At 38.0% G+C, this 26561-nt stretch overlaps 1 protein-coding gene across 1 annotated transcript; it reads left to right on the top strand.

The window, feature by feature from the left end:
• The first annotated feature begins 271 nt into the window (after positions 1–271).
• Positions 272–5355, top strand: TEX36 (testis expressed 36). Its single transcript, XM_013944940.2, has 4 exons — positions 272–322; positions 1044–1175; positions 3748–3828; positions 5107–5355. The coding sequence occupies exons 1-4, from the start codon at positions 272–274 to the stop codon at positions 5353–5355; spliced, it is 513 nt and encodes a 170-aa protein (XP_013800394.2).
• The last annotated feature ends 21206 nt before the right edge of the window (positions 5356–26561 follow it).

Below are 26561 nucleotides of genomic sequence, written 5' to 3'. Positions count from 1 at the left end.
TCACCACACAGATGGGGGTTTTCTCCTCAGCAGGACGGCTCCGCGATCCGCCATGGCAGCTCGCCTCACCGCTTAATGGCAGCTCGCCCCACCACTTAATGGTGGCGCCCCCCCGAGGCTGCCCCAGCCTTAGCACAAATCCCGCAGCTCGTGGCGGCGGGGGCGACGCCGCAGCCTTTGTGAGCGGGACAAGGCAGCCGCCGTGGCGACCACGGTGCCCTCAGCCCCCGCGGTGGCGGTGAGGTGAGGCGGCAGCGGCCAGCACGGAGCCATGCCCAAGGGCAGGTCAGCCAACCCCTGCACGGAGCGCGACGGCGCCTGGGTAAGGGCCGGAGCCCGCCATGGGGCGGAGAGGTCCCGTCTGGGCGCTGGCACCACCCTGGGCCCAAACTGGGCCGTTTTGAAACTTCAACCCTCCAGAAAACCACCCAAAACTTTGCTGACACTTGTCACCTTTTCTGAGAAAAGGGGGCTGGGATGGTGGGGAGACTCTCCTTTAGCCAAGGAAGCCCCCAGGCTTCAGGACGGAGTCGGATGTATTTTCGAAGGAAAACAAGGCTTCGTGTTGCTGGTCTGAGGAAAAAGTGGACACAAGGAGACAGAGGAGAGCAAGGCGGGAATTCTCCTAGGGTCAGTCGTGTTACCTCAGTACCGCAGGGACACGGGAACGGTGGTTATCGACGCCGCCACGGTGAAGGGCTGTAGCGTTGCACTCGCTTTCATACAGTGGCAGGAACAGCATGAAATTAAAAAAGACATTACAGCATAAGTGCTTGTAACAGATTAATTACCATTATATAAGCAACTTCCAGAAAGTTCCTGGGGAAATAATATTCTGCGCTCTTTTTCTTGCCTATTTAATTCATCTACATCGTAAGTTTTTTTAAGGTAGGGATGGTGTTTTATGTGGAAGGAGCCTGATTCTTCCGACGGCCGCTAGGTGGTGGTGTAACACCAAAAATGAAAATAACTGACCCCGATTTTGTCCACGTTTCTGATTGGATTTATTTGTTCTTACGGATCAAAATTTTCTTGTTTTCTAGTTCACTCATATGGGACTGTGTCAAAGCCACCCTGAGTCAACTACAGGCTCTGCCCTAAAACAGGTACAAAATGCAGAAGAAGTTGAGTATATTGAGGAGAGATTGCCACCAGGCTACAGGGCTCGGGAGCAGGTAAGTTGTTGCGCGAATGCAGTCAATTTACAGAAGTCCTTTTTTTGCAGGGTATTGCTGGGCGAATGCTTGCCAAGTTACACAAGTCAGAACTGCACTTATATTTATGGCAGCGACGAAGCAGTTGTGGCAGACTGGCAGACCTTGTGCCACAAGGACTAAGATGATTGCCAGCTGCCATGAGGGAGAAATGTATTTCACAATATACTGTTACTCAGTTATAATTTTAGGGTACACAAAGTCCTCCTGTAGTTAATGCTGATTTCTGGTATTGGTTACTTTCCCCTTTTATTAGTTGTTACAGTTATTTGAGACACATCTGTGTGTCAGAATATATTGTGATCTATCTCAGTCTAAAATAGGTGTGCAAAATAGCCCTCTAAGAGCATTCAATTAAAAGCTGATCAGCTGTTTTGAATTGAATATCAGACATTCTGTATATTTAAGAAAACAATTATTTCTTTATAACTAAAAAGTTAGAAACTTCATGTTTGAAACATCTTTAAGGGTTTCTTAAAAATGAGAAAATTGGGCCAATTTCGGAAACAAAACACAGTATTTTTAAGACTTGAGCATTTATAACATTACAACTTCATAAGCATGTCTTTATGTCCTGGTTTTATGACCATGCTGAGCTTTGCTTTACCCAAGCACTTTGTGTGCAGAATATTTTCTGTTTTCATTTCCGATAGGCATAATATTATATTGAGTTCATTTCACAAATGTTGGTGTTATCAAGAGCAGAAATGGTCTGGGAAGGAATGGTCAAAACAGAAGCTTGGGGCTAGTGAAAAGGAGAAGATTATAGTACATTATGTTGATTGTATAGCTTTCTGTGAAGCACCTGGCCTCGGCCACTGGGAAGGAAAACCAGCTTAGACAGACCTTTTATCAACAATAGTATGACTGCCCATCCGATGTTACACCATCCGTTTAGCTACCCTTCACTGTTAGAAAGAACTAGTGAAATTTCTAGTTCTCATTAATGAAGGAGGTCTGCAGTGAAAGTATGAAGATGCAGTAAAGGCTAAAATGTGATGTCACGTGAACAATCTGAGAGAGTTTGTTTATGGGACATTTCTAAAAACTGCTGATAAAGAGTTGTTGGAAGATGGCTATATGTGAAGCTGTCTTTAATCTCTTTGTATGAAGGAAATCCCTGGCTGTGTGGTTAATTAATTTTCTCAAAACTATAGTATTTTTTAAGTTTATATTACTTCTTATTTCTTATGTTGTGATAGTCCTATAATTACTATATAATCTTTTTTTTAAAACATTAATTAATATGTGGAATCATTCCAAGAGACTATTCAATATGTAACATCTTGGTTATCAGTTTTCCTGCAACATATAAGAACTAATAATAAACATCATTCCTAAGTTGTTAAGGTTTGTTAAGGTTTGCTTGTAGCTGCAGTGGAGTCCTTTAGTAGGTCACCATTTTAGCAACATAAAAGGTGCTTGATTTTAAGCCCTTGTATGAGAATGTATCCATTGCACTTATTGGGCTACAGTCTGGCTGAATTTGTACGTGAACATGCAGCACCTACCAAAAATGAAACAAATTCAGTTAGTGTACCAAATACTGTAGGATACGATAATGCAAGTGACTGCATGCAGGCAAATTTTCATTTGTTGATTATTCTTGCTGGATCAGACCTCTAGTGATACCTGTCTTTAGAACTGATTCAGAGTATATCTCATAAAAGCCACTTACTCTTGAAACAGGTTTTAAAAATTGTATTACATTAAAATTTGTTCTTCTGTATGGAGGTGAATAACATAGCTGGAGGATGAAAACTTTATTCCACAATATTAAAAGTAAAAAGCACTAGATCAATTACAAAAAACCCCCAATGTTTCCAGCATGAAACAGAAAAATAATACATGAGGAAAAATCAAGGCAATCTAACAGTCCAGAAGAGTTTTCAGTGTTTCACATTTTAGCTTAAAAAATTAAATATGTTAATTACTTTTTAAACAATTAGGTTTTTTGCAGTTGCAGATGCCCTTTTCTCCTAAAACTGTAGTTTCATTTTACAGACTGGAAGAACATTATGTTAAAAAATGAGATTATAAATTAGTTATGCGATTAATACCTCCTCCACTTCCCCTGCAACAAGCAGTGTACATGACATTTAGTACATAAATCATAGATTAATTCAGTTTTGAGGTCCCTTTTGTAGTTCATTTTAATTAGCTTTGGGCTTACTAGTGAATCAAACAAGGCAATCCTGACATATGTCTAATATTTTGCTGCTCGTAGATGGAATGTAGCATTTCTTATTTGAAAATTCACGCTTTTTTATTAATCATGTATATGTTCATTAAGTCAAGGGAACACACATCCTCCTGATGATTTTTTTTGTAAAAAAAAAAAAGAAAAGTCCATTTTGCCCCAATAAAATGGTGTGCGATTAAGATTAAAAATATGAAAATGACATCAGTGTTAGAAGGTATGCAACTGTAATTTCAGCATCTGTCAGAATATAAGAGCTAAGACTAGTGTGTATGTGTGCAAGATAAGGTATATGAAAATTCAGATTTTTTTTCTCATCCCTTCTCTTTTCAGAAAGCGGTGAACAACAACTTTCCATTTTCTTCTCATGACAACAGACATTGTTTACAGAATGTAGGAGAATATTTTGATTTTGTAAGTACCCAACACTGAGAAAATCAGAAAGTGCATCTCTCTCAGTCTGCCAGAGATTAAACACAGCATCATTTCTCTCCCTTGCAAAAATCATAGATGCTCAGAACTGTGAGAAGGGAAAAATATAAACAACAAAGAAGCACACCCTTTATTAGCATAGGGATGTGTGCTCCTCCCGGGCTGACATAGGTATACAGCATGGATGGCCACTGAGAGGGGCAGAATTTGAGGGGAACAAAAATGCCCATGATTTGGGTCTCTGATAGGCATCTTCCAGTGCTTCTGTTTGGCAAGGCGTGAGATTTTACACCAAGTTATATGCCCTATCACTCTGCTAAAAGTGATTGCTTTTGCATTAAGCTTTTGTCAGCCCCTCCTAGGTCAGTCGCACATACTAGTTCACTCACCTTTATCAAAAGTTTAACCAAAATCCATAGCACACCCCAGATATATCTTCTGAATGTATTATTTTCCAATCCACGTCTCTTTTCTATCTATATTGCAGAAGCCACAATTTTGAATGTTTTTTTAAATTGTGTTTGGCTTGTCTGTACATGCACAGTTTCATGATTTTCAGTTCTCCTTAGGTTGCTGACATCTTTCTAGGCAGCAAAAGAAACAGTTTACAAGATAATGAATAGAGGAGGAGGAATTGAATTGTCATATTGAATGTCTGTCTGACTGTGGGCTCTCTTAGACCTAGATTTTTAGGTATTCATTATTCACTAATATTGAATACCTCTATTTCTGTGCACTTTGTATGATACTCAGTGTCTCATAGATTTAGAGGTACTGATAAACTGTAATTCCAAATAAATTTCCTAGAACCTACATAGTGTGAAAAACAGATTCCATCTTCCTGTGATTGGACACACAAGTAAGGGATACTTTTAAAAATTCCTGTTTTATAGTCTGTCTTAGTTTTATACTACAGTCCAAACATAATGTTATTAACTTAATTCTTTGTTTCTCTGAAGATCCATCTAGCTGTTAGTTTGAGTATATAGTATGCTACAGAAATGCAAAGTATAAGTGATTCATTAGTAGTAATAGGTGGAAAGTCAACCTATTTTCCTTTATGTATGGAGCCAGCAATGTTCATACAGGCAAGTCAGGCAGTATTATTTTTAGCTTAGCCTGACCATGAGTTCTTGAAATCACTGTAGTAACAGCTTCATTAACTTCCCAATGGGGTAGTGACTGTTGCAAGCTGCATCTGTGAAATTGTCATCCTAAGTCATATGTTTACAGGAATTTTTCTTTCAATCTTTTTTGTAGGGTTTTGGACGGAAGAAGGTTGAACCAGAGAGAAGGCAACAGAACTCACAAAACTTCTGCCTATGGGCACATGAATCTGTTCCTAGCAGTGATGATGGCTTTACCATCTATCAAACATCATTCATGAAAGATCAAAATACTGAGCGCCCATTCTGTAGGCGATATCCAAAACACCACTTAGAAAAGTGCTACAGTGACAAACCCATTCCTGAGGGTGAACAAAATCTGCAGCCAAAAAAGTCATGTTAATTACAAAAGCACCTTTCCTCCGGATCTGAACTACGTATCACTCAAACACATGATGAAATAAACGTTTGTGTAAAGTGAACGTGGTAGTGCAGTTGAGAGTTCATTTGAAACTAGCAATCATGTCGACCTCTCTTGAAGACATGCATTACAATAACAAAAATTAATGAAGAGCATTATGAGGAAAAGTATGCTTGTACAAATGTTTAGAACTAGCTGTATTAGAAGAACAGAGGTAGTGATTATACTCGTGTTGATACTAGTTGATCCTCATCTTGATATGAAAGCTCCAACTTCAGAATTGATGGCATAGCTCTTGTCTCAAGGAGTTGACAGTGACTGTGTTGACAGATATATTTATTGAACTGGATCCTTTAGGATTCACTACAACAAGGAGCCAAAACTCCGTATTCAGGTATGGGATGAACTTTGCTGAAAGGTTTTATGGATATGAATGCAGGTTGCTAGCCATTAGGGAAACTAGATAACAAAGCAGCTGAGCAGTAGATTGCTGTGCAAAATAACTGTAATGTTTGGTTATAACACAGCAGTTGTATAAACAAAGAAAGGATGCTGCATACAGTCTTTGCATGCTTGTACAATAATCTTTCAAGTGTGTATGTGTGTATTTATATATGCATCATTGATAGCAGTAAGGCAAGAAAAAGCTTAAGTTGAAAATGGAATGTTGTGTGAAAGTCTGAGTTTAAGGTGGTTTGGATATGGAAAGAACTAATGATTTATAGTTACATGTCACTAAGAAAGTGAATTCAGAACCAATCCTCCAAGCACTCAGCTCTCTGACCACTTACTGTCTTTAGAATTTGGAAGGTATTAGAGTCAGGCCTCAAAATAATGTTTTCCACTTCCAGATCATTTCCATTAATATAAATAAAATAATAAACCAAACTCTGTATCTTGCAACATACTATAAATAAGCTTGTTGCTGTGCAAAATAATGTTGACTACAAAATTTAAAGCATAAGTTTAAGGAATAGTTTACTTTGTTTACAAGATAAGCTGAACATAAATCTCTAACCCTGTTGAATTCACTGCATTACCAGAGAGGCCATGAAAATGAACTATGTTAAAAAATGACTTCTGCCTTTCAATGAGCATATATCTTTTTGTATCAGCATGCAATAGGTGACCTTTCTGCGTCCCATCAAAAGAGACTGTATTAGAATACTTCACCGAACATGTAGCAATTTTATTAGCCCATGCTGAAATAATAAACAATTTTTTATGAAGTTCCCCCTACTAAGGTTCTTGGGGTGTTGCGAAATACGTAGAAATGCAAAACATCATTAAACAGTGTTAAAAGCAGATAAAGCCAAGTAACATAGTGTTATTAAAAAGTTATTTTTTTTTAAAGTAAAGACAGCCTGCCTTGAGAGCTCTAGAATCATAATTTCCAAAGTTTTAGCCAACAATTTCATCTCCAAACTGAATCAAAACTAAAGTGTGTGCCAATCACATGGTAAATGAAGTACCCCGTGCTGTTTGGCATACTCAAGAGGGCAATCTTGGACCTCCATCAGAAGGAAGAAACACATTCTTGCTACATTGGTAATGTTTATCTGTGGTTTAACATTACAACTGGATACAGTGAAATAAATTGCCCTAGTTTGTTATGCTTTATAACAGCAATAGAAAGATTCCAGATTTCTTTTTTTTTGCCTTCTCCGCATTTTTTTTTTGCTCACAGTTTGACTCAGGCATGGATTTTTTAAAAGCAACAGTGGATTAATTAGTTGTATGTTCTCAACAATATTACAGTGAAGATTCTAGAGAAGAAACTGAAGAGCTCATGAAATTTCTATATGAACTATATACTATAGTGTATATATACACTACATATAGTATATATACTATATAGTGTGTGTGTCTATGTGTGTATACTATATAGTATGTGTATACTATATACTGTGCTGGGTTGAACAAAACAAGTGATTCCCACCTATCACAAACTCCAGCTGTTTGGGTTTTTTTTTTAGTAAATAACATGAGATACAATACACTGAATTTTGAAATGAATGACAAAAAGCCACATCTTGCAGAAAGTCATAGCCTTGCATACTTTGGATAGAAACTATCAGCGTTAGTTCATCTTGTAACAATAATGTTTCTTAGGAGAAGGCTCTACTGAGTTAAACAATTTTTTGCAGTGTTTTTTTTCTCCTTTTAGGGGTTGGGATAGAGTGGAGGAGGGCTAATAACTCCCATAAAGTTTTCTGATCCGGCAGAGGAAAGCACTCCCAGCTAGTAGTTAGTCAGGATCAGATGGGTGTAGGCTGGCTCAGCACCATAAGCATACTTTGGTTAACACAACCAAACACTGTTCTAGAAAAACAGATGGCATGGTCTAGGTCGTGGTTTGAATTGTTGCTCCTTTTCCAGTCAGAACCTCTTAGACTTTCTGCAGAAGGAAAACTGGTGATAAAGACAGGGTCGTTTGGATTACTCTTTTTTAAAAGCACATGAGTTTCTTACAAAAGTTTCCATGAACAGAGTTCCCAACAATTTGTACACAGTGAGAACCTCTTTGGAGAAACAACAGGCTTCATACTGTAGTCCTTCTGAACAAGCAGCTGTCTTAGCCCTCCTTTTTTTCTCCTGAGCTTTGCATTGATTTAGGGACTGTCCATACAGCTTTAACTTTGCTAAATTGTGCAATTCTTAAGTTGTTTACTTCATGTTAATTTGAAAGCAGTTTCAGTAGGTTAGCTAAATTTACAGAATTCAAGCAAAATTGATTAAAGAAACTTAAACCAAGGGTATGGACAGATGGCTACAAGTTCCTTTGGTTTAATGCTACTCATCAGCTGAACCATGGTAATAGGCTAAGAGTGATCGGTTAATATGGCTGAGCTGAAGAGTGGCATCTTTGTCACTTACCACTCCATGCCCTGGTTTAAGAGAGCCTACTTCTCAGGTTGCTTTAGTTCAGCTAAATTGGAATACAGTCCTACGCTTGTATCTGCATAGTTATGTCCACTTTTTTTTTCTGCCTTAGTTGCTGATCATTGCATCTGGGAAAATGGTCTCACTCAAGCTGCTTTCTCCTGGACCAGATGACTTCCTGGTGAGCTAAATGTCAGCCCTCCTTTTCTAGCTGTTTCACTATACAAGATGTTGTAACCTATGAAATACTTTTAACAGCCATTTGACCCTGATGGGCAAACTGTTGAAATGGTATGATAGAAGATGAGTTTGTTTTTGCTACAATGTGGGGCAGAAAACTTAAGTTTTTGCCCTTAATTAGCCAGTTAATTCCAGTCTGAAGAAGCTCAAGGTAAGAGGATGCTTAAAGCCTGAGCTAGCTGGCTGTGAGGAGGGGTGGGTGGCTGCTCTTGGAGCTAATGTTTCAATGGGGTGCAACAGCTTGAGTTCCGAGTCATCTGCTGCTAATCTAATCACTCTGTGTTGATAATCAAATCACTCTGTGTAGCTCAAATGTTGTTTCTTAGCGTGTGCTCTCAAGGTTAGACTGAGTGAAGTAACTTGATCTAGATGTTGCAATGAAGATGAGTCCTGTTCATCCCCAGGCTGCACAGTTATGCGGTAGCAATACTGCTGGAGATCTGTCTAAACCCCAAACTTGTGGTGATTTATGTACAGTGATATGGTTCAAGAAGTACAGTCTTTTTAGAGTGGATAATATTAAACTTCTATAAATGTTCTTATATTGGTTTAGCTTTTCCCTAACCAAACAAAATATTGGTATAACTGTAATGGTGCTAATGTTGAACCAAAAGTATAGGCTTATATCTAATAGAAATGCTTATGCTGATACAGTGGCTGTGCTGGCTGATAGAAATAGAATTTCTGATATAAGTTGAAACCTGGATTAGGTATGTCTTTAAATTGGAGTCCTTGCGAACTTCCTTTCTGGTCCTTAATCTCTCCCTGTCTCTGCTGTGTTATCTAATGAGCACTAGCTGACAAAGCATAGAGAACCATTCGACTCTGGAATGAGAAAGGACTATACAGGTCTGCCTCATCCCAAATTTCTTGTGTTATGCCTTCCTCCCTCGCAAAGTATTAAAATAATGAGCTGTTAAAACATTATCTCTAGAATGTTTAGTTAAAGGGAAGTCTATTCGGCAGGGGAGTAATCCTAACTGACCTTAATTTGGAAGTCTAGCAGTAGTGGGTGTGAGTGAACCATTAAAAGTACCCATTTTATGATTCAGTCAGGCAGCTGTGTAATATTTATGAAAAGCATGTTGTCAGCTTGCTCTCTCCTCTGATCCCAGTTTGTTGTACTTCAGTAATACTGACCTGAAAGTGAAATATCTCAAATTATCCTTTCTTAAATCTTGAGTACAGAAAGCGATGTAGTTTGAAATAAGAGGTAAGTTTCAGTCCAATAGAATCAAAGAAATGGTGGTTGGAAGGGACAGCTGGAGGACATCTAGTTCAGCCTCCTGTTCAGGCAGGACTATTGCCAGCACAGGATCAGCTCAAGCTGTGGCTTTGTCAGACTGAGTCTAGAAAGCCTCCAAGGCGGGAGCTTCCACAGCTTCTCTTGGTGACTTGTTCCAGTGCTGCAGCGCAGTCCTAGTGAACAACATTTTCCTTATATCCATCCTGAACTCCTGCTCTGCCACCCGTGACCATTGCCTCTTAGTGCAACATCTGGCACTACCAAAAAGAGTTTGGCTGCATCATCTTTGTAACTGCTTCAAGCCGTCACAGGCTGCCCATTTAAAATAGGTTCTATTCTTTCCTCTATTCTTGAATTGTTTCAGGGAGACGGTTATAGATTATTAAATGATGGTGCAAGTTTCTTTACTGGTTTATTCTTTCCATGTATCGAAGCAGTTTCACGTGCACGGAATATTTAGATGTTCATTAGATCAGCAAGAGAAAGTGCACGTATATACGTAAAGGAGCATGCTTCTCTAGCCCAGGGGTTAGGATACCCACCAGGGAGAGGGGGTTGCCTAGGTCAGGGTCCTTGTATGGCTGACTGTTAAATTTAAAGTAAACATTAATTGAAGCAAGGGCTGGAACTCAGGTCTGCCTCCTTGCAGATGAGTGCCCAGACCACTGAACTAGAGAAAGCCCTGTGCTTTCGTTGAAGCCCAATCAATATTTAACTATTTCATACAAAATGTAGCAGCTTTGACAGAAAGAGTACAGAATGGTCTCTTCTCCAGACTACTTAAAACAGCTGAGAAAATCAGAAGAATCTTAGGAATATCTTTTTTTTTTCTTGCTGTGGGATGTCTAGAAATAGTAAAATGATGATCATAAAGTGCTATACTAATAGTAATGAATTAATCCTTACATTAGCCCCATGAAGTACTTAAGTAGTAGTACTCATTTTACAAATGTCTTAATTGTGGCATGCTGTAGTGATGGTGATTACTCAGAGTCAGCAGCAAGAACCATGACTATAAAATGGAGTCCTGACTCCTAGACTTTTGCTGTAACTAGCACTTCTTTACCTTTGCAGAGATTTGCTATATACTACTATTAGAGCTTCATTAGAGATTTTATTGCCTGCCAGTGTATTATTTTAAGAAACTAATGGCTGTTTGTATGTGCTTATGATCCCTTTCAATATTCTGTGGAATGAGAGACAATTTTTATAACTGGAAGCATGCTATTTCCATAATGGAAGTGTATTTCAAATTAAAATTAACATTGCCTTTCCCTCTCCCATCCCTGCAAAAATAAAGATCTGATTTGGATTGTCCAGCATATTCTAATACCTACAAATGGCAATGCCTGCTATGCATACAGACCGGCAGAAGTAGTAAAGTAAATTCTTGGGGGATCGAGATCTATAGTGCTAACCAGACCTTCATGCCTCAAATGGCATTTTAGGCATGCATTAATGACCCTATGCGACAGACCTTCTCATCTTATTGCTTAATTAATCAATAGCCCAGTGGCACATTGGCAGTGCTCTTTTTCAAGCTGTGCCTCCCCTCAGATGGTAATCAGATGGTATATGGCTGTATCTACTTATGGGAAAGTCAAAACCCAATAAATAACATTTAATTTCCTGATTCCCCTGGGATATAGTGATTCTTTCTAACAATGCTTCTTCAGTTGAGTTGAAATTAAAAAACAGCATGATCAACATATTGCATAATATTTCATGGATGGAGTTAAGTACCAGGTTTAAAGATTTTAAAAAAAGGTAGAGAAGGAAAGACTGTTGATAATGAAACAAAATATTTTTTATTCAAAATGTCTAGTTCTAGTTCTGTTACTGACTTTAAACACTACACTATCTATTAAGGATTACCATGAAGGTTTTCTCTGTGTTGTGGTGTCAATTTTCATTCTAAATTAAGGTTGATATCATTTGGAATAGAATTAACATTTCATCTTAAAAATATTTGTAACATGTAATACAGTTAGGAACCATAGGAGGGCAGATGTGCGGAATGCCTTATTTTGGTATGTAAGTTTTATGTAAATGTAAAATCTACTGTAGTGAGTAGAATTATACCTGATTTATATTGGTCTTAATCAGATCAGAATCATGGCAGAGAAATGCAATAATTTGATTCAGACACAAACTGAGATGTATAAGTCTCATGTCTTTATGGGTATAAACATCTTTTTGTGGTTGCTCATTTTGATGCTACAAGGTTCAAAGATTTTTCAGTCTACAGATATTTTGTTTTGCCTTTGAGAGTCTATAATCTCGGTACAGTTCCTTTAATCAGAATGATAATATCCAGTAAATTAATGAAGTTAGTTCTTTTGTACTTAAGGTTTAGTTCAATTTTATTATGTTTCTAGCTTCAAGTTTTCAGTATGTGGTAGTTTGCGCTATCATTTCTTTATGCTTCAAGTTAAATTCAGGCATAAATATCAAAAAAACCTTTGGCCTCTGGGTTAACTAAATGCAGTCTAAAATTTGAAACTCTTTTCAATCCCTATTTGCCTTTTCAAGTGAGTGGAAAAATGAACGAAGCTTGTTTTATTAGAGGAAAAAGCATGTGTAGACTTTCATGGGCTAGATGAAATTACTTCTCGGAGTAATTAGGAGAGGGGATCCTATTACAGTGATGGGTTCCAGGGCAAGACCTAAGCACTGAGCTTGTGATGAGGTCCATACGGACAGACTGTTAGATTCAGAAACGACATCTGAGAAAATAGGTGGGATATCCCTAGTCTGTCCATTTGGCTCTGTTGTTTCCAGCCCCGAAGAACCAAAAGGCAGAATGCTACTGAGTTCTTAAAGACAGACTGTCCTGAAATCTGAGTCCTGCTTTCCTCACTGTTATCACTTAATGATTGTAGAACTAAGGCGGTCAATGGGTAATAACATTTCTTCTAAAAATGGAGAAAAATTTCCGACATTCTGAGCTGAAAGAGTAAGGGGAACATTTCATCCATCTCATATAATGAAGTCCCTGAAGTAGAAGAGGGCTTGTTAAGCAGTGAAGACATTAAGAAGCACAATTTCTAAGACGAATCCAATCTTTCAGATCCAGGAGTAACCGTGCGGCAGCCTGACCCTTCCTTGCTGTTCAGCTGACCCTACCTCTTCCCTCTGATAGTGGCTGAGTCCCTCTCCAAAGACACAATAGCATCCACAGAAGGGATTAAACGAAATTTGCTGCAACATGAGGCAGCTCTAAATTGATATGCAAGTGGATGTTCATAGGTCACAGTAGCATGACGTGAAGGAATGATATTCTCTTGTCTCCAGCCCGAACAGACCGCAGCAGGCGAACCCTCCTGAGTTGTGAAAGATAAGCTGTCACGGAGAGTCTGTTTCCCTCTGTTACCACTTTGCGATGGTCAGCCCTTGTCTGCAGAAGCAGACACTTTTGTTCCATATCCTTGTATCATAATGCAGCTTCAGGCTATCAAGTTCTCCTAAAAATATGCCTTGTCTTATACCCATAGGAGAAAGAGATCTTCCTCACCTCCATTCTCTCCCTTATCCTCTGGTTGCTCTTCTATTTAAGATACCTTGATTCTGATCTTATTGCCAAAGCAGAGATTAGAAACCAATACAGCAGCTGTTGTGAGAGGAAAGATCCTGCTGAAATCTGTAAGAAAAATGTCTGCATCAGAACCCAGGTTCTTTGATAATTTTATGTTGGTGTGCGTGTATCTCTTTGAATATATTCAGAGTAATCTCAGCCAGCTCTCCAGTATATGATCTAAATGTTAGTAGCTAGGAGATGAACAAAATCTGTCACAACTGTTGATTTCTGTAGTACATTGTATATAGGCAGCCTGTCTTCACATTTTCTTTGCATCGTAATATAGAGTAGCTAAAGTTTTTTGTGTAATGAAAACTCCTCTCAGATTTCCCTGAATGGCATTACTGGCTAACATTGCTCTTTTACAAAGATGCAAAAACTCTTATAGCCAACTATATTTTGCTATTTGTTCCCTACCTCTTTAACTCCTCCCAGTAGGTTTTTTGCAATTTCTAGAAATACTGTATGCACTCTGACACAAAACAGTATCTTCAGTGGTAATAATAAATTAGATGCACTGGGAATTTAAGCTTATTCTTGTGTCCAAGGTGGTATAATGGAAATCATTCATAATGAAGAAAAAAGTAATTGTTATGCAGCATTTTGGTATTAATCATGCCCCCCAAATTATCCCGAGCATAAAAGAGAATGTTTTTAGAGCTTTGTTACAACCACGGTTGAGTAAAATGCATGTGAATGTATCCATATTTGCATAACTCAGATTTCTAAAAATACAAATCTTTCATATTTTGTTAAGTTCTGCCAAGCCTTGCTACCTCTCAAGATATGTCACTGTTTTATCATTAATCAAAAAAGCCAAAATCAGTAAACATGCATAATCAGGAGTCTCTGATTCCAGTATGCAGATACACTACATATTGATGAAATGTTTCTGAATCTAAAATAGTTTTGCTCTTTTTTTCCCTCTCAAAAGTCCCTGAGCTTTTTAGTTTTAATATTTTATGCCTTGCTATACAAACAGTATGAGTTCATGTGTCAGATAACAAGTTAAAAGATAAAGGTTGGATGAATCTCTTAATAGTTTTTGTTTACTTTATTGACTTTAAAGACAGTTTCTGATTCTGAAAGGCCAGTAATTACTTGAGCTTTAAAGGCCCAGTCCTGCACTTGGCAAGAGCAATTGCTCCACCAGGCACTTTCTCACCGGTACCAGAACACAGGCAGCAGGATCCTCAGGCCCTGTGTCAGGGCCATTTATTAGTTAGTGGTTGTTTTGTGTAGCGTCAACTAAAGTGTTGGACTACAAGGGGGCAAAAGTGATGTTGAGACAAGGCGGGTTTGTGTCCTTGCTGTATGGCTAAGTTAGTGATCAGCATGTTCAACTTTACTGAACAGGGGCACTATTCAGATGAGATATGGATCACTGCTTCTAAACCTGTTTGAAGCTCAGTTTGTTTCACAGGCTAACAGATCACACAAAAGGTTATTGCAATATATTTAGTGTTGCCCTAAATAGTCTTAAATCCCTTATCAGGCATACGTATGCTATGATACAGGAAAAATTATTGTTTGAAGGTATAGCTAAAAGTAAAACAAAAGATTCAGTAATTTCACAGAATTAAGCTGAGAAGCTTGTCTCAGTGCATGGCTCAATTTAAGGCTGCAAATTCCTTTAATCTGAATCACAAACTCCAACAAGTGAGCTGGAACAGGGAAAACTTTTCAGCAGCTACTGCTTATCTAGTTCTGAAACTGTGCATATCCATACTAAGTACAACACTCAGATCCAAGAAACAGGAACAACATCAGCAACCAAAGGACATAAGATAAAAGAAAATTCTGTTAAAGCCAAAGTTAAAGGAAAAGAAGGAGGAAAAAGATTAGTGGTAGAAAAGCCAGGCTGCAATTCAGTTGAATAAGTTCCTGATGTAACCAATGAGACCTCTCCTTGTTTGCTAGTCAAATAATAAGCCGTGTCAGAACTGTAGAATCGGCTATTCTAGCATAATTGCATCTCTTGTGTATCTGTGTGACTCTGGTAACCACTGACACGATCCTCTCGTGAGAGTCATCCCCTCTGAGCTGATTTATTAACAGTGTGAAAAGTTTAAAGGTGTGATGTTTATTTTATATCATAATAAAATAAATGTGGCAGCTATCATAGATTAGGAAGCACAGTTTCAAACTGTGAGAGTCTTTTAGGCTTATTAATTTGATGCGGATGGCTTTCACAATGGATATGTCTATTTGCCAAGTCGTGCTTATTTACATTTGCTCGCTGCTTGTTTTCACAACCATGGAGGTCAGTGTAGAAAAACTTGCCATGCCTTTGATGGGAGTAGGTGCTCACCAGAAAAGAAATGACAGATCATATGTCTAGCTGCTTCATTATTAATGGCAGTAGCCCCACTGAAGTCAGCAGGATGATGTATATAAGCTGAGGGGAGCACTGAGCTCCTCAGGAAGTAAGATACTTCTTGACTTAGGTTTGCCACAAGGATGATTTAAGGGAAACTTTATAGATAGGCTTTTTATTGATTATTCAGTGATCTGATCTGAAAATTTTCCGTTAAAAATAAGATAGAGTTTTAATTTTTATGACAAATGCCTGTGCTAGGGAGTGTATTTGTCAAAGGGAAGAATACGCTTACTGCAGCAATGGGTAGATGATGAGAAGGAGCCAATGCTGCCAGCCAAAATGTGTCTTGACATTGCAAAACTTACTTTCTTCACTTAGAAGTGACTTAAATCGCATTACCGCTGCTGTCTGGTGCTTGGTACGTGTTTGCCCACCTGTCTGTGCCTTAACTGCGCTCCTTTTCAAATAGCAGTGTTCTCTGGCAGCAGTGTGCTCTGCCAGGACAGCTGCGTGCACTAGCAATGCTCCAGAGAGCATGGCAATACATTTCTCAGCATCTCACTCGCTACTCAATTTCCCAAGCCAGCAAAAAGAGGGAGAACTGCTTATCTTTGTTTCAACCTTTGCTTCTACACTCTGAGGTAGAATATAACCCGTAACCTTTTCCTCCCTGATTTTGGTTATAGTAAAGCATTACTGCTGGAGTATAACAAGCTTACAATGGGCTGTGTCTGCTTTGTTCAGGGTCACTTGTTACATTATATGCATGAGATAAAATTTTACGTCTTCTGTGTATGTTTGTTGTTTACTTTAACCATAATTCAGCATTTCTTTTGGTCTAAGGCTAATGAGTAATTGTTATGACCTGATGTGCTTTGCACACCCTTTTTATACTACTTCTTTTTGTACTGAAGTATTTTCAAGAAGGGAAAGAAAAATCCATCAGCCAAACCAGGAAAAACGAACTACAAAGCCTACTTGTTTTTGGCAAGAATGGAGGAGGAAAATATAACCGAGGCCATTTTCTTATTGCTTGTGGAAGGTATTCAAATAAATAAGAAACTAGACAGAATGAGGATAATGATTTAAGTGACTAATATTTTTAAACCTCTTGGGTTTCTTGGACAAAACTTTCTGAAGAAGTATGGCATATTAGTTTTAATAACAAGCAAGAATCTTCAGTCTCCAGGACCATCAGCCTAGCACCTTTTCTCATCACTACATTTAAAAAGGAGAGAATAAGAAAATTACCTGGTGATCTTGGGAGATGGAGACCAAGGAGCATTACAGAAGGTTGCAAGCTGAGGAGTAAAGGAAAGCATGATCTTCCCATCCAGGTATGAGGACTGTAAATTCCAACATCAGTCTGCTGCAACTCCAAGGAATTACACTAATTGGGTTTATTAATCTCTAGCTACATGGACTGCCAGTTGCACTTAGACTAGTTCAACAATGTTTTGTGCTTTTGAAATATTTTTCATATGAGATTTCCAAAGTGCCTTTGAAAAGAATAAATAGACCTCTCCCCACCCTGGAGAGATATAATTAACTGCTTGGCAAAGGTAGGATTGGAACCAAGGAGTCCCCTTGCCTTTATCTCCTTACCCCACTCTAAACATTTTCGCGACCTTTTTTGGAGAACTTTTGCAAAAGTAATAGAGAACAGAGGACTTTTTTTCCATGTCATCTTCTGTTTTGTTGCACAGTGTGGTCTGTTTTAAATAAGCTCTACAGTGCAGTCATTTAAGGAAATGAAGATATTTCATAGCACGCTTAACATTTGCATTTGAATATAGGCCACCCTGCTGTTTGATTAAACTAGAGTTTAAGAAAACTATGAGAATCTAGGTTCATATACAGTACAGTACTTCACACTCAGATTGCAAAGGTTGTTGAAGAAAAAAAAAATGATAATATCCTTGGAAGTACATGACTAATGAGAATATATATAGCACTTCTGAGACAGCTCAAATATATAATTATTGTGAGGATTTCACAGACACATAAATATAATGATCTTCAGCTAAGTAAATTGCTACCTACCAATGAAATAAATATGGTCCCTTCAGAATTTGAAATAATTCAGTCCTGTAGGTGGTGGGAAATGATTCACCTTAGCTGTTATCTCTGGAACAGTAATATAGAAATATATCTGCCAGTACTGTTACATTTACATTGTTCTTCATATCCTGTGGAGTTTGTCAGAAGATCTGTGGTCCCTGCTGATTTCCAACCCCTTATTTTGATAAGCCTCGGCACAGCATGACTCAACAATGGGTTGGAGCAGCTAATATTGTTTACCACAGTAGGCATCTCAGCCATAATATTTTTCCAAGAAACACTGATGTGTTTAAAGGTCAGGTTGATACTGATTTGACTGCTTAACATGCATTCATTTTTCCAGGAGTAGAAGGGTGTACATGCCTTGGGATAAAGGTTAAACTGTTGTTTATGCACTCGATAGGTGGAAAACACAAGGCTTTAATACACAAATCATAATAGCCTGTTCTGGTCAGTCAGGGAAATATGGTGCTTTACATTTAAATGGAAGTTTTGAATCCACAGGCTTTTTCTGACTATCTGTACAGAAGAAAACTTACCGAAAACTTAAATGTTTACCTGGAAAATCTAGACTTGCAATCCGTTTAAACTCTTTTTTGAGTGCTGTAGTGCAGACCTCATTCACCTTCAGCAGCACTGGTAAAACTGAATTTTGCCACTTCTAATGAGATGTTAGAGACTGGCTTCTCCTGCTATAGTAAGGGAGGTGAAAGGAAGGAGGGAGAGATGGACAGCCCTACACACTTGGATTTGCTGTTCCTGCCGTAATCAATGGGATGGGAGTGGTGTGGTGGCGTCTGCTTTTGCTGAGAGGAAGATAACCTCTCCTCTTGTAGCTTCCTCCTCGTGTGTTCTGGCACCTTGTCCCGTGGCGATGAAATCACCGTCAGTAAGGCTGGCTTAGCAAGGGCTCTGCTGCCTCCTTCGCTTATGCCAGTTTTGACATTTCCGGCAGGCTGCTGCACTAGACACCTGTATTCAAAGGAAGATAGGACCATTCTGACAGCTATGAGATATAGCTGAGCTGGTTAGGCTCCTACAGGAAGGCAAAATTTAGGCAGGACTTGTTCAGTTCCTGGTTCCTTAAAGGTGGCGCATCAGATGGAAGTGGAAACACTCGGTGTTGAGCTGTGCTTTATCTGCACCAGGATATCTTCACCAGGCCAGGTGAAGAGGGTGGAGCATCCCACGGCTGAGAAACAGCCTCCACAACATGTACACAAATGGAGGGAAAAGGTATGCATACAATGTCCACATAGGTGTCCATCTCTTCATTCTTTCCTGACTCCCATCTTCAGGTAGCTGTTCTTATTCCACGTGTAACGTCCTCCAGCCTTTAAGAAATCATGCTGCTCTCAAGAAAGGTTTTTTTCTCATGTCCATTGCTGGTTTTGTGGGGAGTGATTTTGATTCCATGAGAGGATGTTCTTTGCCAGACATCTCCTTTCTTTCTCATACAGTATCCAAGTCAGTCGCATCCTCCCTTAGCATGCGTGTCCTTTTCAGTTCTTGCCTCCTCTCAGGGTCTGTGCCACTTCGTTCACCCATCCTGTCTATATTTCTTCTTCCAGCTTTCTCATTCCTTTCTATAATGAGAAAATCTTTAATGCCAGATTAGAAAGAGCTAACTGCAGGCATGTGGAAAGCTAATATATTTATCAGAGAAATAACCGGTGCTCTCTGATTGCGTTACCTACTTCCTTTGCCACGTGTTTTTTTTGGTGGAGGGAGAGGGTTTTTTGGACTACTTAGGTGTTTAGATGGGACAGTGTCAATGGTGTTTGTACTGTACGTTTTTCAATACAGCATTTAGCTTCTGTCCTCACTGGGGCAGTTGGATGTCTCTGCAGTAGACTAACAACAAATCTAAAAGATATATTTTCAGAACTCTTATTTTCTTATCAGCACTGATAAGCATACTCTTTCTGCTTTTAACTTTGCCTTGTAAAAGGACTAATTCTCTTCGCTTTTTGTTTTTACTTTCACTGATGCATTTGGGTTGCAAACTCTGCTTGAAAGTCTCAAAGTCCACTTAGAATTTTCCCTATTGAAGTATCTTATAAATGTTTTCTAGATTTGTTGTCATGTTTTATGTCTACAGATTTTGTGTCTGCAAAGACTCCAGTTCTGGCACTGCAGCTCAGGCCAGTTCTTTGATCCTATTTTCAGTGGGATGTTCTAACACCTTGACCATCTTGGCATTTGTTTTGAGAACAGATGGAGAAAACAGTCGATGATACGCCTGTTGGCCTAAAAGCGGAGGGAGCATCTAGGAGTGCCACGAATGGCTTGCTGGCTGACATCAATAGCACAGGATGCTGTATTTGATTAGCTTTGCTTTCACAAGAAAGACCCATTGTATTTTTTTGAAGAATGTGTTTGGTTGTTCTAGCAAACTGTAAAATCCCATGTGGTTATATAAATAGAACGTTCAAGTGAAACGGTTTTCATGACTGAAATAGCTGAGATATCATGAATAGAAAGCCTTGCAAAATAGTCTATCTACAGATCAAACTCAATCCTAAAACAGTATCAGTTCAGAAAAACTTATGTGTTTCTTTTTTCTTTCTTCTTCCAAAGACAGATAAATCTAGAAACCCTACAGGAGGATTTCTGACTTAGCAAACAGAGCTTGACTGCATTTTGGTTTCGTATTTTAACTCAATATTATAAATGCTTGTGTCAAAGATCTTGGCTTGAGTCCTGGAATTATTTTAGATGCAAAGGTGTGATAATAACAAAAGAAATCCTCTCTTGAATTTCATGCCTTCCTTTTATTTCTGCCGGGTTGCCATTACCCTTTGTATTGAGGAAGGCAAGTTGAAAAGCTTATGCTGTATTCCTGAGGTTTCTTACAGGAAGACAATTTCCGTGGAAGTTGTATAAGGAAGCTTCTGTACTGTTTTTAAAAGAAAAGCTTGGCACAGAAAACGGAGCCACTTTAGGAAAAACAGCACCAGGCTGGAAATGAGAAGTTTCATTTTCTGTATACAGCATGTTTTTCTTCCTCCACACCCACTCCCGCACCAAGGCAAAGTCCCATACTCCATTTCCCATCCTTAGGATTAATCATTCCCCTGCACTGATATCTTTTAACTGCCTTCTTAGAAAGCCATCTTTCGGACTTCCTGATAAGTGGTGCCTTATCACTTAAATGTTGAGCAGTAGTGACAGCCACTTGTTAGATTATTTCCAGATATGTATCTAACAGGGGTAAGCCCATATTTCTTAAACATTTTTAGAAGTATTTAACAATCTGTCAAAAATATGTATTGTATCTAATATCTACTGTTGTTGGTCTCCCTTTAAAGAATTCAAGTGAATGTTCACATTTGGTTGTTGTTTTAGAAATATGTAATCCTACAGATATTTCCAGAGATCAGAAAACTGAAAAATATGGGATAAATATCATTCCGTGTTAGGGTTATATCAAATCAGAAAGAGGAGAAAAAAACCCTAATCTTTTAGAGAGATTCTAGGGGTTTTTTTTCCTGTTTAATAACAAGTAACAGGTATTTGCCACCGAGTGTAGTTTAAAATATTAGTTGAACAATGTAGACAATACCATTTTATTTTCTGTTTATTGGTGATTTTGTATCAACCTCATAAGCACAGTGTCCGAGTGTTTTTGAGTCACACTTTAAGTGAAATGACTGTCATCTGTCATAATTTTCATGCCTCTTCTTAAGGAGATTTGTGTATGCACTTCACACTTTGAATGGTTTATTCTTGACCGGGTACTTTTTTTTTTCCCCTCATACATAGTCACCATGCAAATAAACCCCATAGTGGGTACTGGAAGTAGACTATGAAATACATGATGAATTTTTGGATCTCAAATTGCAGATGATCAGAATAGCAGGCTACGTGATGCCTCAAGTCTGAACCCTTCCTAGTATTTGCACCTGTTTCTATCCAGACCATATATCATCACTAGATAAGCTATCTTTTTAATGGAAATACAGCGAGCATAATGGATAAGGAAGATATAATAATATAATACAATGCCCAGTGATATAAGCTGGCACACAGTATTGCACAGCCACATTGAAACTGCCTTGAAAGGAACTAAAAAACCCAGTGCTTTCTCAATAACAGCACAGTGCAGACCTCTAATATATTGCCTGGTCAAGATTAAGGCATATTTAATAGTAAAAGCAAAACAAAGATGTCAAAAATAAGCAAAAAGAATGCAGTTCTTGCTATAGTATAAGGCAAGGGCTGTAGACACCTTCAGATTAAAAAAGGCAATTAATATTTATTTCATATCAAAGTAGAGTGCTAATTAGGGCTGTGCTCTTCCCATCCCTCAGGGAAATAATCGGATGAGTGAATCTCATCTGGAAAGTTCACATATGGCAATGAGAAGCTCATCATGAAGATAAAACCAGAAAAGAACCTGGACGACCTGATGAGATGTTCAGACTATCTCATAGACTTTGCTCTCTAATGGGGTTTAAAAGACCTAGTATTAGTGAATTTATTTTACTGGATTTCTGGTGACACTTTCTAAAAGGCCATGATTATATATAGCTCAGTCACTTGTCAGTGTCCTTTCATTAACATGCCTAAAGAATCTTAATTGCTCAATCAGAATACAGATTTTTCCTCAGCTAGTAAAGTTTAAGAGGTTATTCAAGCCAAATAGAGAAAATGGAAATTCTGCCCAAATGGATCCAGTAAAAAGAACACACTATTCTGGGAAAAAGTCAAGCAAGACTAAGAAGGAAACTGAAGAGCAAATAACTGAAGATAGAAAGGTAAACAAATGAATTCAAACATACCAAAAGTAAGACTAGCAGGGAGTAAGAGACAAAGGCAGTGCTGGATATTGATATGTTAAAAAAATGACAGGCCTGAAATAAACCAAAAAACTGAAAAACAACAGGTAAGCAAGACTGGATGGAATTTAAGATCCAAATGTTTGAGCTGTTTAAAAAAAAATGCAGTCTTTCCTAATCACTAGGTACAGTGCAATATAAGAGGAGATTAGTAAGAATTCTATATATCTTTAAATAAAATTCTGAGGTGATCTAGTAAGTCTAGCTTTGATACAGGAATATCATTTGAAATGATAAGTAGGAATGATGCAAACTCTTTTGTTCATGAAAACTCAACAGACTTTTTTTTTTTTGAGGAAATTCTGCACATATGTACGCAGAAGCAGTATATTCTCTATGGAAAAATTTCACCTTTTGCCAGGCTCCCCAGTATCACTGCCAGGGTCCTCTTCTTTGAAAATCAAATGTTGCTTTTCTCTCTTAATTTTTTTTTTTTAATTATTGTGGGACAGTCCTCTTTTCAACCAGGTTTAGTCATAACTGCACTATAAGATATTTGGGAGAGGTTGGGAAAAATATAACTTCTTGGAAAATCATGCCTTTCTGGTCTACTAGAATATATTTTTGCTGAGGTTAACTAGTTAAGATAATACATTTAGACTTTCAAGTGTCTTTGATAAGCTAGTAGAACTAAATTGTCAGGGAGAGAGCTAAATTTTTTTCAGCTCCTTAACTACTTTTTAATCTAAAACTGATTGAAAACTGACCAGAAAAATGGTCAATTTCTAACATGAAAAAAAGTTAACAAGGGTGTATCCCAAGGGTTTGTGTCACATCTCATTCAATTTATTAATATTCAGGAGAAGGTGTGAATGAAAAGATACCGAAATTTGCAGATGAAACAAATTAGCAGATTACTGAAGAGAGAGAAGTGGATGAAATTTGGGGGGAAATGACATATATTGGTGTTTGGGCATCATTAAAAAAAAAAATTGGGGGTTGACAAAATTGCATTGAAACTGTTTAAAAGAATCATTAGAACTAATCAACTAGAGACACATAGATAATTTCTAAATTAATTCCAGACCCTCAAGAAAAGGATCTGGGGGTCACCGCAAGAAGAGTAACAGACAATCTTTTTGGAAGTATGCAGCACCAATTAAATATAAAGCTGTTTCAAGAAATTCACAAAAGTAAAACGAAACTGTTAAAATATCCTTATATCGATTCCATGCTCAGCATTACCTGAATTGCTTTGCTTGATTTTGATCAACCTGTTTCAGAGAAGATTTAGTGGGAACAGAAGAGCTAACATGTATTATTACAGCTTTGGGAAAAACTTCCCAAAGAGTTAGAATATAAATAACAAATTCAAGTAAGCAAAAATCTTTTAAAATAATTCAAATAAAAAGTAGTAAATTTAGTAAAAGAACCATGCAATTTTCATGACATTTTTGTGTGTGAGTGTGTATATATTTAGACTCCTTCAAACTGATTCTTCGATGTTTTGTAGATTATATTATGTGCTTTGAGATATTTGTGTGAGGAAAGGGAAATAGCTGCAATTTTTTCTTTCCTTTCTTTAAATGCCCTGTTTGCCATTTCAGATTTAACTGAAAGATAGAGGTTGTCTCCTGGAAGCTTAATGTTATTAAATCAGCAGCAAGATGTCTGACATGGTTTGCCATTGTTCTTAAGAAATAATTAGACAGTGTAGTAGAATCAACCTCAGTGGAATACAGGTATATCTGTTTTACAACCTTTAAGACTTGAGTCTTAATTACACAATGGCAGTAGTCACTTCAACACTTCAACCCGTTTTGCTGTGTGTTGACGTTGCTAAATTATCTCATGTTCTAAATGCAAAGTAGCTGATTTTTCCTAAATGTATTTCTTGTCAACCAAAAGATAAATTGGTCTGGCTCCATTTTTAAGGAGGACTTTGTCCTTTAATGATCCTTAAATTAATCCTGGTAATCTCACCAGAAAAGACTACACTTTTAGAAAGCATATAACAAAATCAGGCATCATATTGCTTGCATGAAGTTACAAACGTTCTACAGACTGCTCCTATTCACACAGAAAAAAGATTTCAGCAGTTATTTAAGAACAGAGAAATAGATAGATTAATCTGTGATTAAAGACCAGCCTTCCTGCCTTTGAACTTAATAGTAGAGCTTTAGATGAAGTGGAGGACAGTTTGTCCTAGAAGAATACAATTTCTTTTTCAGCAGAGTTAGATCCCTTAAATAAGATGATGCATTTCTAGGTGTACATTATAAGAATTCTTAATATAGCTATATCTCAAATTCCTTAGTCCCTCTTAGTTTTCTCAGATTGATACTTTGGAAAAGAAGACTATTAATAGCCTGTTTTCTCTAGCTCAGCTATGAGGTTTTAATGTTTGAGGATCTACATCCTACTGTCTTTGCTCTTTTACACAAGGTGAATTTTTAGGCACAGAACATCAGTGACTGTCCTGAAATCAAAAGAAGAGTGGCGAAACCAGAACAGAACCCAAGTCTGTCACTTGCTCCCAAGGTGTCTCCACAGAGTCTTTCTAAATCTAAGGTCTCATACTGTTTTATAAGCATGACTTTGGAAAAAAAGTAGATATTGTATCAGTTTAACAGAAGGTAAGCCATAGTACAAGAACTCTTAATGAACCAAATCTGCAAGGTGCTAATACCAGAAGCTGGCTTAGATGTTCCCATATCACGTGCTGCAGCCACACTTTCTCCTTCCCACTAACATATAGACTGAGAGCACATCTACCTACATCGATTTGTAGTTAAAGCAAGGATTCTCTCTCATACTCTGCTTGCTGGGAGAGGAGTGTCAGCATTCCCTATTTTCTCATTTTTAGTAACAGAAGGACCAAGAGGGAGTCCAGTGGCAGGTAGCAGACCAAGAAGAGAGGAGGTCCTTACATGGCACTGACTTCATGAGAACTATTCTGTGTCACTTACAACCATGGACAATGTTTACCATTTGAAATTCTTGTCACAACTTTTCTTTGCCTTTTTAATTTGCAAAAGAAATCCAGTACAAATAGTTTAATGAGTTCTCCAGTAGATGGTGCTGCTGTAAACTTTTGCATAACTCAAGCCATTGCTTGGTAGGTACAAAGAGGACAGTTGTGCCTACACATGCACAGTCTTAGGACATGGATGTTTATCAAAAATTTCCAAAGACAGGATTTCAACCTGAAGATATTCCAGAAAAAATCATCCTCCTTTACTCAGCTTAGCAAAATGTGTTATGAGCACCATAATTACAGTTACCTCTTCCAATTAATAAATAAAACAATGCAGAAAGTTACTCAGCAGTATACCCAGCTCCATTGTTTGAGATCAGAAAGACATGAGTCTTGATGCCTTCAGAGAAGGACTTCCTTTGCTGGTCACAAAAATCAACAAAATCAATATAAACAAGCTATACATTAATCTGTAGTAGTGCATCAGGGAAAAAAACGGGGGACAATGCATGTTCCCTTTCACTTAGTTATAGTATCTGGATATCTTTAGTGTGGGGTGCAGAATAAAACATAGAGGGCTTCAAGAGTATCTGTACTTACAGTCCTCCTCTGTGATTTCTGTACATGTAATTATTTACAACTCTTCTGTGATTCCAGTCTGAGACAAAGATGTGAGGTTAATGACACCGGTTCAAGCTCTCTTCCTGAGTGCTTTTTCTCTGAATATTTTGACAGTAACAATTTCCATCTTGGCCACACAAGTAATGAGGAAGGAAATAGAATTATAAAAACCTGTTTCAAGAATTAAACTTTCTATTCAGTATCTAAATTTCAGTATCTAATGTTCAGATTTTGAGTAAATACTGCTAAGGCCCTGTTGTGCCTCAGTTTTAACAAACCTCCTATCCGTAACTGATCTGGACTCTCATCTCTTCTGAGATGCCCATTCCAGTGAGGCCAATTAAGTAAAAAGCCAAAGCCCAATACTATTTTTCACCTCCTTTTTCCTGATTTAGAATTCTGCCATTCATTTTTGGGGGAGTGTTCCCATATTTTCCCTTTTAATTCCAACAAAACCCCAGCAAAATCTGTCCTGGTGTGCC

This window comes from Apteryx mantelli, chromosome 7, assembly GCF_036417845.1.
Source record: "Apteryx mantelli isolate bAptMan1 chromosome 7, bAptMan1.hap1, whole genome shotgun sequence".
Classification (NCBI taxonomy): Eukaryota; Metazoa; Chordata; class Aves; order Apterygiformes; family Apterygidae; genus Apteryx; species Apteryx mantelli.
The sequence above is the reverse complement of the archived record's forward strand: the minus strand, read 5'-3'. Positions and strand labels throughout refer to the sequence as shown.

Excerpts from the sequence above, each read along its gene's own strand:
- TEX36 (XM_013944940.2), top strand. The coding sequence starts at position 272 with ATGCCCAAGGGCAGGTCAGCCAACCCCTGCACGGAGCGCGACGGCGCC. Across the intron at positions 323-1,043 it reads CGGAGCGCGACGGCGCCTGG|TTCACTCATATGGGACTGTG; the intron begins GTAAGGGCCGGA and ends CTTGTTTTCTAG. Across the intron at positions 3,829-5,106 it reads TAGGAGAATATTTTGATTTT|GGTTTTGGACGGAAGAAGGT; the intron begins GTAAGTACCCAA and ends TCTTTTTTGTAG.